The sequence below is a fragment of the Panthera onca genome, chromosome A1 (genome assembly GCF_046562875.1).
Source record: "Panthera onca isolate mPanOnc1 chromosome A1, mPanOnc1 haplotype 2, whole genome shotgun sequence".
Taxonomy (NCBI): Eukaryota; Metazoa; Chordata; class Mammalia; order Carnivora; family Felidae; genus Panthera; species Panthera onca.
In genome coordinates, this window is record NC_138339.1 from 228214348 (window position 1) to 228229765 (window position 15418).

Sequence of the window (15418 nt, forward strand, 5' to 3'; positions counted from 1 at the left end):
ACATTCTCTGCGATATTCCCTGTTGTGAATGTGCTACAGTTCATCAAGTATCCCCTACTGAGGAATATTTCCACTAAGAAAATACTGGAATATTTATATTGGTACTTATACCCTAACATATTATTGCATTTATTTCTAAGAAATGCAATGGGGAGTGGGGTTGGAGATGTGTATTTTAAAGTATAGTAGCTATTACATTACTTTATCAGTTCACATTTCCACCAGCAATATATTTAAAAACCTTTTTTCCCACATGTCTATTTACAATGGTTATTATTGACCTTATTGTATTTTTTCCAATATTAGAAGCAAAAAATGATATTTTACTTTATTCTATATTATCTTTATTCCATATTTTTGTATATTTATTGCCTATTTATAATCAGTTCTGTTATTTGTCCCTTCATAGCTATTACCCTTTTTTCCCCATTGGGTTATTAGTCTTTTTTTACCCATCAATTTGTAAGAACTATTTGAAATTATAGACCCTTTATGTGACATATGCCTTATCAATCATTTTTTTCAAAGATACCAATTGTTTATTGATGTTGCTTCTGATGTCTTTTGGCATATGATTTTTTAAATTTTTATGTAGTCAGAGATGTTTATAATTTCTTCTATCAGACTTATTATTATCATAATCAACAGTTTGATATGTATACTTTGCAAATATTTTATCTGAGTTTTTGTTCTTTATTATCCAGTAACTACTTGCTCAGAGTAAGGCTTGGTCTGGTTCAATGAAATCTAAAATCTTCAGTACATTTGGTTATTGAAATTAAAATCTTTCTGTCTTATAGGCAAATAAAATTTACAATAATTAGTGTTTTGGTGAAAAATAACTAATTTTATCTTCCCCCCAATATTTATACTAATTATTTTATTTTTCTGACTTAATTGCAGTTTCTCATAGCCGAAATCCCTAACTGTATTCTTATTTGACTGAAATGGTTTAAATTTGTTTTACAGTTTTGAATAAATTTCCTGTTAAGTTTTGATAGTTTTCATCAAACTTTAAGGATTTTTTATTACCATCATTTTGTTTAGAGTTTTTATTTAATGGCTGCATAATCTTATTTGATCAAATGACATTTTCATATGTATTATGTACTTATTTCTTTTTTATTGATTCAAATCATTCCTGCATTCCTAGAAATGATTTCATTGGTCATAATATATAATTATTATTATGCTAATATTAACATTCTTCTTCTTGAAATAATTTCTAGTTTACAAGAAATTTAAAAATAGTTCAAAAAGATCCTATATGCTCTTTGACTCAATTTATCTATATAATCATTACTCAAACTTAACCAATTTTTAACATTTTATCATTTTTAAGACATTTTACCCATTTGCTTTGTCATTTACAATCCCTCTGGTTAACTCAGTTTTTTTGTTTGTTTTTTGTTTTGTTTTGTTTTGTTTTTGCTAACCTAAGCAAATACATGTTTACTTTATTATTTCCTCTTCTTTTTTCCCCACAAAAGTTAGCATTCTGTTTATACTTTTTTGTATTTTTTTTTTTTGGTATCACTTAATATATCCTGGGGAGCACTCCATATCAATTGAAGATTCTTTCTTGTTTTAAATATTTGCATAGCACTCCCTTGTTTGTCCAAACTGTCTTCTATGTTTGAGCTTTTAGGTAAGTTTCCAACATTTTGCAAATACAAATAATGCTGAAAAGCATAATCTTACACATATGTATTTTCATATCGCAAGAATATGTAAAGGGTAAATTCCTAGAAGTGTGATTGCTTGGCCAAAAAAAAAAAAGGCTTATATCCATTTGTATTTACACCAGCAATATATCAAAGTGCTTGTTTCCTGCAGCCTCACCAACTGAATATAATAGCAGGCTTTTAATTTTGCCAGTCTGGTAGGCTAAAATGATATCTCAGTGTACTTTAAATTTAGATTTCTCTTATTATGAGCGAAGATGAGCATCCTGTCATTTGTATAATAACTGTTTTGGGTTTTGTGTGTGTTTGTGAATTTATATTCATGTCCTTTGCCCATTTTTCTGTCAGTTTTTTAAAAAGTTTATTTATTTTTGAGAGAGAGATAGAGCACACGAGAGTGGGGGGAGGGGCAGAGAAAGAGAGAGGGAGACAGGAGATCTGAAGCAAGCTGTGTGCTGACAGCTCAAACTCACAAGAGCCATGAAATCATGACTCAGCCAAAGTAGGATGCTTCACTGACTGACCCACCCAGGCACCCCTCTGTCAATTTTTTATCTTTTTCTACCTTCAAGTTTTAAAAGTTCTATACATATTAGGAATATTAGCTCTTTATTTGTAATACACATTGACAGTATTTTCTGCTGGTTTGTTATTTGTCTTTTGCCTTTGCTTATACAGTTTTGCCATACAAAAGTTTGTTTTGTTTGTGATGTTTTGCCTTGCCCGGGTTGAATTTATCAATATTTTGTTACATTGCATCTGGACTTTGAATCACAGTTAGGAAGCTTACTTTCCCCACACCTAAATTATTATGTAATTCACTCATGTTTTCTTCTCATTCTTTTTTTAAAAATATTTTTAAATTTATTTTTGAGAAAGAGAAAGAGAGAGAAGAGGAGAGAGAGAGAGAGAAACAACACAAATGGGGGAGGGGGAGAGAGAGATGGACACTCAGAATTCGAAGCAGGCTCCAGGCTCTGAGCTGTCAGCAACGAGCCTGATGCAGGGCTTGAACTCATGAGCTAGAGCTTTGAGATCATGACCTGAGCCAAAGTCAGATGCTTAACAGACTGAGCCACCCAGGAACCCCTCTTCTCATTCTTATATGCTTTCCTTCATTTTATTTTTTTTAACATTGGGTATTACAATACTAATATGTTGCTGGATATTAGCTAATTTTTAATTTTAGAATCTTGCCCCTATCATAATTAGGATTAATTACAATTTTCTATATATTTCTATATCTTTAGTATAAAGTTATCCTGGTTATATAAAATAAATTAGGGATGTTTCTTTTTCATGATAAAAATAGTTTAAATACACATCCCTATCAAAATAACACCAGCGTTCTTCATAGAGTTAGAACAAACAATCCTAAAATTTGTATGGAACCAGAAAAGACCCTGAATAGCCAAAGCAATCTTGAAAAAAACAAAACAAAACAAACAAACAAAAAAAACACAAACCTGGAGGCATCACAGTCCCAGACTTCAAGATGTATTACAAAGCTGTAATCATCAAGACAGGATGGTACTGGCACTCAGATCAGTACAACAGAATAGAGAACCCAGAAATGGACCCACAAGCATATGTCCAACTAATCTTTGACAAAGCAGGAAAGAATATCGAATGGAATAAAGACAGTCTCTTCAGCAAATGGTGCTGGGAAAACTGGACAGCGACATGCAGAAAAATGAACCTGGACTACTTTTTTATATCCTACACAAAAATAAACTCAAAATGGATGAAAGACCTAAATGTAAGACAGGAAGCCATCAAAATCCTCGAGGAGAAAGCAAGAAAAAACCTATTTGACCTTGGTCATAGCAACCTCTTACTCAACATGTCTCCAGAGGCAAACAAAAGCAAAAATGAACTATTGGGAACTCATCAAAATAAAAAAGCTTCTCGGGACGCCTGGGTGGCTCAGTTGGTTAAGCAGCCGGCTTCGGCTCATGTCATGATTTCACGGTCCGTGGGTTCGAGCCCCGCGTCGGGCTCTGTGCTGACAGCTCAGAGCCCGGAGCCTGTTTCAGATTCTGTGTCTCCCTCTCTCTGACCTTCCCCCGTTCATGCTCTGTCTCTCTCTGTCTCAAAAATAAATAAACATTAAAAAAAATTAAAAAAAATAAATAAGCTTCTGCAAAGAGAAGGAAACAATCAGCAAAACTAAAAGGCAACCGATGGAATGGGAGAAGATATTTGCAAACGACATATCAGATAAAGGGTTAGTATCCAAAATCTATAAAGAACTTATCAAACTCAACACCCAGAAAACAATCCAGTGAAGAAATGGGCAAAAGACATGAACAGACACTTCTCCAAAGAAGACATCCAGATGGCTGACAGACACATGAAAAAATGATCAACATCACTCATCATCAAGGAAATATAAATCAAAAACACACTGAGATATCACCTCACACCTGTCAGAATGGCTAACATTAACAACTCAGGCAACAACAGATGTTGGCAAGGATGTGGAGAAAGGGGATCTCTTTTGCACTGCTGGTGGGAATGCAAACTGGTGCAGCCACTCAGGAAAACAGAATGGAGGTTCCTCAAAAAATTAAAAATAGAACTACCCTATGACCTAGCAATTGCACTACTAGGTATTTATCCAAGGGATACAGGAGTGTTGTTTTGAAGGGGCACATGTACCCCCAATGTTTATAGAAGTGCTATCAACAATAGCTAAAGTATGGGAAGAGCCCAAATATCCATCAATGGATGAGTGGATAAAGAAGATGTGGTATATATATACAATGGAGTATTACTTGGCAATCAAAAAGAATGAAATCTTGCCATTTGCAACTACGTGGATGGAACTAAGTGAAATTAGTCAGAGAAAGACAAATATCCTATGACTTCAGTTATATGAGGAATTTAAGATACAAAAGAGATGAACATAAGGGAAAGGAAGCAAAAATAATATAAAAACAGGGAGGGGGCAAAACATAAAGACTCTTAAATATAGAACAAACAGAGGGTTGGTCGAGGGGTTGAGGGAGGGGGAATGGGCTAAATGTGTAAGGAACATTAAGGAATCTACTCCTGAAATCATTGTTGCACTAGTGCATATATATATATGCACTATATGCACTATATGCTAATTAACATGGATGCAAATTTAAAAATAAATGAATTAATTAATTTTAAAAAATAAAATACGGGAACAAAAATTGCATTGCAATGATCTTGTTTTATAATAAACTAGAACTTGAGAGATATTTACTTACTTTTTATCCTGTTTTATAGCAAATATTCTGTTTAACTTCTGTTGCGGATCATTAGGCAATTTTCATTTTCTTAAGAAATCATTCATTTCCTGAACATTTTGAAATTATTTGTCATAGATCTGTGTATAGAGACTTATACATGGTCAAGAGAGACCAAATGCACCCTCTCTATAGACTATCTATTAAGAGAGAATCTTAGAATATTGGGGGTTTTAAATGTTTATTTATTTTTGAGAGAGAGAGAGGCAGAGCGTGAGCAGGGGAGAGAGGCAGAGAGAGAGGGAGATGCAGAATCCGAAGCAGGCTCCAGGCTCCAAGCTGTCAGCACAGAGCTCAACATGGGGCCCTAACTCAAGAAGTGTAAGATCATGACCTGAGCAGAAGTGGGACACTTAACAGATAAGCCACCCAGGCACCCCACTGGAATATCATTTTTTAATATTAAATGTTATGATTCTAATTTGTATTACAGTACTTATTCCAGTATTATTCCTATAAGCTTCCACATAAATGGGTAAAAATGGAGGGAAAATCACAAACTGTAGGCTTGTTTGTTTTATTTTACACAGTGCTAAATAATTTCTTTTACTTAATAAGCTAGTGGGTGTTTTTTCATGTAGGCACATTCTTAGTGTAATGTTTGCATGTGGATTTTATGATATATTAGAAATTCTAATTATAGTGAATGAAATTACTAACTAAACATAGTGTACCAGAGCAATTGTAAGAAATCAAGAAAATAATGTCAAAAAACAAGATCTGCAATGTGCCTTTTCCTGTTTCCTTCTTAGTGATCCAAATATAATAAATAATTGACAGCCTCAGGAAAATAAATTGTTTCATTGATCATCAATATCATTTAGACTCAGGGAGTATTAAAGCTGGAAAAAAGATTAGAGATAATTAGTCCAGCTCTCTCACCCTGTAAGGGAGGAAATGGAAACCCTGACTTTATGACTTGCTCAGACTTAGCCATCACATACACGTGGTTAGCAATAGACCAAGAAGCCAGTTTGCCTGCCTCCTGCATCCTAGTCCAGTGCTCTTTCTCAATTTCCCCTTCATGTTTAATGGGGAAGGACTCGAATGTTGGGCTTAGTGCAGATTCTTGCAGACTTCTGCTTTCAGTCAAAATGAATCAGTGTATGCAAAAGGAGATGATCCTCCAGGACAATGAGTGTGCTCTTGGCAATTCAGAACTAAGCTTTGTGATGGAGTTATTTCTTCAAGATCCATTAGTAAATCTCACCCTCCCATTGGAAGTCCAGCAGAAGAAACAAATCTGTTGATGTTTGGCCTTCGTTATTATTCTCAGTGTTACCCTCTCCCATTGGAGATTTTTTCCCAAAGATCTTCAGAATCCTCAGATGCCATTCAATGAGACTGTAATTACAAAATATCATGAAGGTTGTTATCATTTGGTGACAAAATTTGGCCGACAATCAAATGTTGGATGTATGCATCTATTGTTCTAGTGAAGCCTGAAGAGTCTGAAGTGAAGCTGACCACACAGGTGGTGTCTTCAGGCATACAGGGCCCATGGAATGGTCTCAATCATTTGCCAATTGCTTTGTAAGTCACCTACAACAAAGCAAAATGCAAAATTGAACCAAGGAGTTTCAAGAAGCTAGTTTAAAAAATAAACTGAGTAAAGAATATAAAGAGAATGATCAAAATGATGATTCTTTATCCAACACTCATAAAGATAATACTTCTTTATTTTTTAAAAATATCATTTCCAAAGAAATCTATCTCTTTCTATGCCTGCTAAATTAAGATCCCTCTTAGCTTGTCTCTGATTGGGAGACTCTTCCCACCTTCTCTGTGTTTTCTCAGAACATCAGCCTAGACATTGCTGAATTGCACACCAGTGGAGCCCCCTGCCAGGGTGCCCAGGCCTTAGAAGGATCAAACAGAAGTCAACGGCAGAAATGCATTTGAGGGGGGTGGTGTCTCCAGAAGGTGGACAACAGCCGAAATCCCAATGAAAAGAATGGAATCTGAAGTGATCAATCCACTTCTGGCAAATAAGAAAGTAAATAACAAAGAGGGTAGAAATAGTCTTTGCCTGCTATCTGTCATATTTATGCCTTTTATTCTGGAGAATGGTGCTTATTTCCACTGACAGGAACTAACTCTGTTAGGGAATTTTCTAAATGTAATTAAAAAGCCGTGGTTGTTAATGAACATATGTTATTTCTCTAATAAATTCTAATATTATATCAGTGATATAATAAATCTTGCTATGTTTCAATATTCAGAAAACCAAGTATTTCAAGTCAGAGATAATTGCCTTGAAATAGATGGAGCCAAAGATATTGTAGTGGTATGACTAGCAAATTAAAGAGCTGCTCTTTTTAAACAACCTTTTAAACACTAAAAACTTTTGAGGCCATTTTGATACTCAGAGCAGCTGGATTGGGGGAGGCATGGCTAGGAATAAATGTCGAATTTCTAGAAGTTGTGAAGAAAATGAACCACATTCTTCCTTGAGCTGGTAACACAATGCCCTGCTGATGTTTCAGGCTGGGGATTGGCAGCTCCTGCCTCCTGCCTCCTGCACTGTTCTGTATTGAGCACAGACTGCAGAGGCTGTCTGCCAGAGTGTTCTGTGTGGATCTAGAAAAGGATGAATGCAGGGAAGTTCGTGACTCCATTTTACCACACCATTTGTGAGGGTAGTTCAAAAGACAAAAGTCGAATTATTTTGTGGAAAGAGTCTAGTTCTCTTTTAGTGCAGGCAGATGGTTTTAACCATCCCTCATAATGGGTCCCCTTTTATAAGGGAAGGCTCTTCTTCAACACAGAGAAGGTAGAAAGCCAAGCATTCTGGGTGGGTGCTGCAGATTATGAACCAATGACAAGTCCTTCTTTGTTACCGGAAAGGAGTGAGTTCTAGAGTAGGAGATAAAGCCTGGTGGCTGTGGAAGTTTGTAACCTTGGCCTTTTGGTTGGAAATGCATTAGGCATCCTAGTTCTAATTTCTCTTGAGATGTTATTCAGATCAGGCAAGATGTCCCCAGTCCACACATTAGCCTTTTTGCTCTCAACAAGTCATTTGAAGGAGAGGGTGTATAGTACCTATTCTTCTCCATCTGTTCCCTGCTTCTGCTTCCACTTATTTGACCATTAGCATATTCCATGACACCAATAAAATGAAGGTGGCAGATTATCTCAGAAGATTTTCAATAAATCACCCAACAACTACCTCACCTAGTCATATATCACAAGCATATCCCTACAGTGGAGAGGCACACGTAGCTATTGATTTTTATCAAGCTTGCATTAAGCACTTAGGAGTAGACAGCAATAAATTAGTAATCACCTCAGTGTTTTCCAAGTTCAACTGAAGTAGCATTAGAGGAATTCTGAGATGCTATATCAAATATACACTCCATGGCGAAGGACACAGAGAAGAGAAGACAGGAGAAAGAGGACGTTACATGGGAAAGATAGGGGAAAATTAAACTGTAAAGAAGATGTGCTGGGAAAAGTTATTGCTCTCAAGGTTGACATTTGTGTATAACACAAAGGCAAGTTGAAATTATGGAGTATAATCCTTTCTTTGTAAGGTATTAGCACTTTCAGTTAAGACTGGTAAATACAGATGGCTGTATCTTATTTCCAGAAGGATGTTTGTGTGTCCTGACCTGCCATGTTCTGAAACAAATTTGACAGTATTTAGTCAGGCAGGTACCATGCTAATTTCCACTGCCCAAGCACTGAGCATGATATCCAGAGTGGAGAAAAACTTCGTGTGCCAGGGCTTTTCTCTGCCAGCAGAGGAGAAAAGGCAGCAGAAATATTTTCTCTTTCCACCCTGTGCCCCATAGCATCTATAATTCACAGTACAATTTGTCACCAAACAAGAACATTGTGATGCATAATGGGAAGGAGAAAACTCGCCACCTCTTTCCTCTCATTTTGTAATTGAAGTGTTATTCTCTTTATTCCTTCACTCATAGTGTAATGGCTAAGATTCTGGCACCACACTGTTTGAGTTACACCATGTTTCCATTCCACACCAGCTGGGTGACCTTGAGTAAGTTACTTGACATCTCTGTGCCCTCATATTATTGTGCAACCAATCTCTAGAAATATTTCATCTTGGAGAACTCTGTACCCATTAAGCAACAGCTCTCCTTTTCTTCTCCTTCCCAGCCCCTGGCAACCAGCATTCTACTTTCTGTCAGCCCCTGGCAACCAGCATTCTACTTTCTGTCGCTGTGGATTTGACTACCCTTGGGACCTCATATGAGTGGAATCATAGAGTGTTAGTCTTTTTGTTTCTGACTTTTCACTTGACGTAATGCCCCCAAGGTTCATCCACGTGAGCCTGTGTCTCACAATCTCCTCCCTTTTTAAGGCTGAATATATATACCACATTTTGATTATCCATCATTCATCTGTCATTGGATACCTGGGCTACTTCTACCTACTTCTTTAAAATAGTTAAAATTGTAGACAAAAATATGACAACATATGCCCTTGGAATGAAGTTGATTTTGTGCTCTTTTTAAAAAATTTTTTAATGTTTATTTATTTTTGAGAGACAGAGAGACAGAGCATGAGTGGGGGAGGAGCAGAGAGCGAGGGAGACACAGAATCTGAAGCAGGCTCCAGGCTCTGAGCTGTCAGCACAGAGCCCAACATGGGGCTCGAATTCACAAACAGTAAGATCATGACATAAGCCGAAGTCGGACGCTTAAGGCGCCCCAATTTTGTGCTCTTTTTAAACTTAAAAATTAAGTCTATTTCTTAGAGATAAATGATCTGATCATGGCCATGTGATGCCAGCCCATTTTGTATTTCTCCTCATCATACTGGCTGCACAACAACATGAATATACTTAACGCTACTGAACTTATACCTAGAAATAGTTAAGATGGTAAATTTTATGTTACATATAATTTACCACAATTAAACATTTTTAAATTAATAATAATAATAATGCAAATTCTATGAGAATAGACTAAGATTAAGGGGCATTTACTTTATTGTAGACTTGATGACTTTCTCCCATGACCTTGCTCTGCAAGAAGAGCTGCCACCTGCCACCCACGCAGGTGAGGCAATCTTCCAGCCTCAGATACAAGCATTGCCAAGAAGCTCCCGGCTGCAACTTGGGCACTAATGGAGGAAATAACATGGCTCACTTAAGTTCAGAGATAAGGATGCGAAAGACCCTCCGGGGAATACGTGTAGTCTGAATGCTTTTAAAAATACCAGCTACTACAAAAATCATAATTAGTCATGATTAGTATTTTTCACAATTATGACTAAACTGTCTCTACCCATTATTGCTTAGAAAAATGCTCTCACAACAGGAAGAAATGACAAAATAAAAACAAAAGCAAAAGTGCAGGACGCCCAGGCAGCACTGTGCATGAGTTCCATTTCTGTTGGCGTCCTATCCTTGTGGTGCTTGAAGCCTTTTTGTTCCCCTGACATTTAGCCACCAACTGCATGACAGAGCTCTCGGGCTTTTCTGTGGTAGAGAGGTAATGACCGTGAACGTAGCCTAGATAGGAAGGGAATGTGGTAGTAGGACCTACCAGCAGACTTGAAGGAGGTCTGGGTGATGGAGAACACCCCACTGCTTACCTGAGTTGGAATAAGCAGATGCAAAGACCACATATCCATGGGGCCCCTGGGTGGCTCAGCTGGTTAAGCATCTGACTTCAGCTCAGGTCACGATCTCACGGTTCGTGAGTTCAAGCCGCCTGTCTGTGCTGTCAGTGCAGAGCTTGCTCTGGATCTTCTGTCTCCCTCTCTCTCTGCCCCTCCCTAGTGCTCTCTGTCTCAAAAATAAATAAACATTTAAAAACAAACTGACAAAAAACAAAGACCCTCTGTCTTTAACCTCTGTAGCCAGAATGTAAGATATTATTCCATATGTATTATTGGAGAATGGTTTCAATTGGCTAAAATTACAGTGGGAACCTATATGAGCTGCTGTTTCAAAGAATAAGCTAGTACAACATTGCCTTTATTCAACTTAACTGCCATGATTTCCTTCAAGTGATTCAGTTGTACCATTGATCCTCATTATTCATGGATTCAGTATGTGTGAATTCACTTCCTTGCTGCCCCCCAGAGTTAATACTTGGGATGTTCTTGTGGTCATTTGTGGACATGCACAGAGCAGTGGTACAGGTCCCCAGCTGAGGTTGAACAAAGCTATGTTCTACCTTCCTGTTTCAGTTCCTATACTAATAAACAAACAAGTATCCTTCCTTCTCATGGTCTATTTAGTACCACGTTTTCACATTTTTGTGCTTTAATTGCTGATTTTACTGTTTAAAATGGCCATTATGTGTAGTCCTAAAGTGCCGTCTAGTGTTTCTAAGTGCAAGAAGGCTGTGATGTGCCTTTCAGAGAAAATATGTGTGTTGGATAAGCTCACTCAGTCACGGGTGTTAGTGCTGTAAACTATGACTTCAAGTTAATGAATCAACAATATAGATTATATAAGGTGTCTTTAAATAGAAAACACACGCAAATAGATTACATATAAATGTTCTGACCAGAGTCTGACAGGCAATAACCCTGTTATTTTCCCTAGGAGTAAGGGCTCAGAATTCACTAGTTCAGTGTTAATAGCTAATGTATGGGACATAACTATGACGAATAATGAGAACTATTGTTTATCAACCTAGTTGATAGCATAGCCTGCATGTTTTTATTTATCATTCATTCAACAAATATTTATTATGCACACAGAACCATGGGACTGGAAGGCTGCCAAATTACTTAACGACACTTATATTAAATTTCTAAATACAGAGTTAGATCCAGGTCAATCTGCTGGCAAATGCCTTACAAGGAGGACCATATTTAGATAAGTGCCAGCATATAGAAATTACAGAGCTCTCAACAATTCTCAGAGCAGAGATCATGTCTTCTCTGTCCTGTGTAATAGTATTCTGAGTAGTGTGAACACAATGAACATTTGCTGCCTTCCTCAGGCAGGCCGCATGAGCACCCTTGCATGTGGAGAGGGGGATGCCTTGATGAAAAGGTGGGGCCATCTTCTGTGTATTTAGTCCACTCTCTTCCCGGCAGAGCTGGGAGCCCAGCCCACAACACAGATGGTCACATGAAGCAGGGATGTACACTTACTGAGATGGTGGTTCTCAGCCTACTCTCTGCCCCACCCCACCCAAGTGATATGATAACCCACTCATCAGTAAGAGTGGCTCCTTTGGGCACTAACTCTTCAGGAGGAGGTAGAATTGTAAGCAGTGGTGGTGGGGGTTGGGGGTGGTGGTGGTGGAGTCGTCAAAATTTCTTTGAGCTTGAAAAAATCCCAGAGGTGATTTTGACATAGTCCCTCCCTCAGCAGGGTGTGACATTTCCTTCTCACACTTCTGTCTGGTGAGAGAACGTGCCTTATTATTTTACAGAATGTTCAGTTCTAACTCAGTAACCACATTTGGTGTTTTCCTAGCTCTAGATCTTATTTTATTGTTTAGAGTGACTTGTTCTTAGTCATGCCTTTAGGTAGCTTAAGGGACATATCTTAGATTCTCTCTCTGGATCACTACCTAGTCCCAAGTCACCACTCATGCATTGCAAACATCAGAAATACTCATTCCTGTAAAAGATCGTTGTACCATTTCTGCTTATGGTCCATGATTTCTTCTGTTAGTATCTCTCTTTCTCTTTAAGTTGAATAACAGAACAGCACTTTACTTTGATCTTCCTTGTTTGTGGCAAAACACATCCTTTTTGGACTCCTGCCTTTAAAAAAAGACTTCAGTAGGATATAATATAGTTGAGAAAAGATTTATGTCAGCAGATAATCTAGTTCCTTTTTTGTTCTCTTTGAATCTGCTTCTTATCAAGATGTCCTTTGTAGTATCATAGCTCCTTTATTTGTATTCCAGGGGCCATTGAGACATTTTTTCCACTATCTATGAGAACATATCTCGTTATTATTTATTTCAGTTACAGAAAAAACCCACAATGATTGTCAGCCTCTTCTGCATATTACCGTTCATCAATAACACTAGCTGTTAAACTAATTAAAGATGAAAGTTTGCTTATGATTCAAGAGATCTAAAGAGAAACATGTAATAGAATGTTCCTATTATTAGCCTTTAGAGTAATAGAAGAATCCAAGGGAGAAAAAGGATAAAAGTTTTAGCCATGATTTGTGGAGAAAATTGAACCACTGATTTGGTATGATTTCCTTATCCATATAGTTAATGGTGTTTTGGTTCCCTTTATGAAATATTGTCCATGTTCATGAGTTCTAAAAATATAGAGTAGACAATAATTGTTTTTATCCTATAGTCTGCTACCCGATTGGACCAAAGATTTATTAAGGGACAACAACCTTAGGCAAGATGACAATTTACACATTGATAGTGCTTTCTAATGGTGTCGTATGGTGGCACATATTTGAAATCATGTCTAGGTTCAGCCTCTTATTAATCACAATATTTATCGTGATATATTTATTTCTGGCCTATTTCATTTCTTATAAAAAAAGTGCATGAATTCTATGAGCTAATGAAAGGTATAAGTATGTAGTACCTTTTAAGTGCTTAAGTATGTAGTACCAAAATTATTTTTAATATTAGCATGGATATCCGTGATAAAAAAAATTTTTAGTTTATTCTCTTCCTTACTTGCCAGGCATTACCTTGGCCTCCACGCAAATTATTTTTGAAACAATTAGTTTGAAAATCCATAGCTCCCATATAATCATTTCTAAGCCTACATACAAATGAACTATGCCCTTATTACAACACCAAGTATTTTTTTTCTTGAATTATCACAGTAAACAAAGAAGCAAACCACCAAATCCCTATTTAAGGGAATCCAATTACATTGCTTTTACAAGTTATTTCATTTAGAAGATAGTTCTTGATATTCTAAGAGCTGAAATTTTTATGCTGTCATCCCTACTCTAGTAACAGAGAAAAAGAACTACATGGCATATTTTTATAGCAAACTACAATTATCAACACATATGTGCAAAATACTATAGGAGGAGATATACAATTTGATTATAAGGGTACTGCCCACCTTCTAGCTACATATAATTTACTATTCTTATAATTCTCTAATATTTTTCAATTTATGAAAACATGGACTTTTCTATACTGTCAGGTCAGGCTTATTATAGATTTTGATTGTATGATCAAAAGGGCCTGTCATTTGACTATTCCGGTTTAATACTTTTACTCACAACTTGAAGAAGACACATAACTACTCACCGTTTTTGGACCTCATAAAGGTGGGAAAAGTAACAGAAGTAAAAGAATATAGAATCATGATTCACAAATACCTTAATTTGTTGGAATAACGGACCTTAAGCCAACAAGATGGAATTAAATAGGTATAAATATAAGAGAATAAAAGCCATCAATGGGCCTCTATTGCTATAAAAGGTAATCAAATATTGGACTATGTATTTGTTCAGGTTCACCAAGAAATAGACATCAAAATGAGATTAAATCTATAAGGATTGTATCGAAGAGAATGCCTATTAGAAAAAAATGGGAAGGGAGCTGGGAAAGGATGGGCGATTCATCCAGTTATGATGCAAATCTGACTCCTAGTGAAGGAGAGAAAGGAAGGTAAGTTGGGTAAAAGTGTTTTTGACCTCCATTAAGTCTAATGAAAGTTCATCAAAGTGACTGGGGTGTCCTTGCGCCAAAACTAGCCTTCTGGAAAAAGACCTATGGCTCTCAGGAACAAGCTGCCTTAGTATGCGTGCTGCAATCAGTCATGGGCTTGGAGTAGCCCACTGGAAGTATGGCCTCAGTGCAAATGAAGCAATGCATTTCCAAATGTGACAGGTGGATGTGACCATAACTAATGGTCAGTTAATGTCCCTGTAGTTGGAAGTCTGCAAGGTACATTCTCAAGGCATTCTCAAGACAAGCCTACATAATTTGGGTTTTTAAAATGCCATCCAAGTTTTGCTTAGAAAATATTACAAAAATATATTTTTTAATTAGTAATTCAAAACCAATAAAACCTGAGATCCTAAAAGTGCAATAATAGCACTTCAGAATCAAAAACTGTTTCAGAACAGTTACTACCCACAGAAAAGATGTTTAAGAAAATAAAATTAAATTCTGGTCTTTGATGTGAGTGTGTGCACATGCATGTAATTATGGAGTAATGTCTTTTTATATATTCATTGTATTTTTTCATTTTATTTTTTTAAGTTTTTATTTACTTATTTTGAGAGCAAGAAAGACAGAGAGAGAGCATGAGCGGTGGAGAGGCAAAGAAAGAGAGGGAGAGAGAGAAAGAGAGAGAATCCCAAGCAGGCTCCACACTGTCAGCCTGGAGCCCACAAGGGGTTTGAACTCACGAACCATGAGATCATGACCTGAGCCAAAATCAAGAGTCAGACGCTTACCTGAGTGAGCCACCCAGGTGTCCTCCATTGTATTTTAAGCATCCACAGCCATCATCCTCCTTTTGTCAATTTTTGTCAGTGGGAATTCTTTTAAGGTTGGCTCTGAATCA

At 36.9% G+C, this 15418-nt stretch overlaps 1 protein-coding gene across 4 annotated transcripts in view; it reads left to right on the top strand.

Moving 5' to 3' along the window:
- LOC145715376 (uncharacterized) overlaps window positions 1-15418 on the top strand; it is a 282156-nt gene that overhangs the window by 246613 nt on the left and 20125 nt on the right. For 2 of the 4 annotated variants that reach the window (XM_081795364.1, XM_081795365.1), the window contains one exon: window positions 14358-14514. The exons of the other annotated variants lie outside the window; for them this stretch is intronic. In XM_081795364.1, coding sequence (XP_081651490.1) covers window positions 14358-14514 — 157 coding nt within the window. The remainder of the gene's footprint in view (window positions 1-14357; window positions 14515-15418) is intronic. 4 annotated transcript variants of the gene reach the window in all.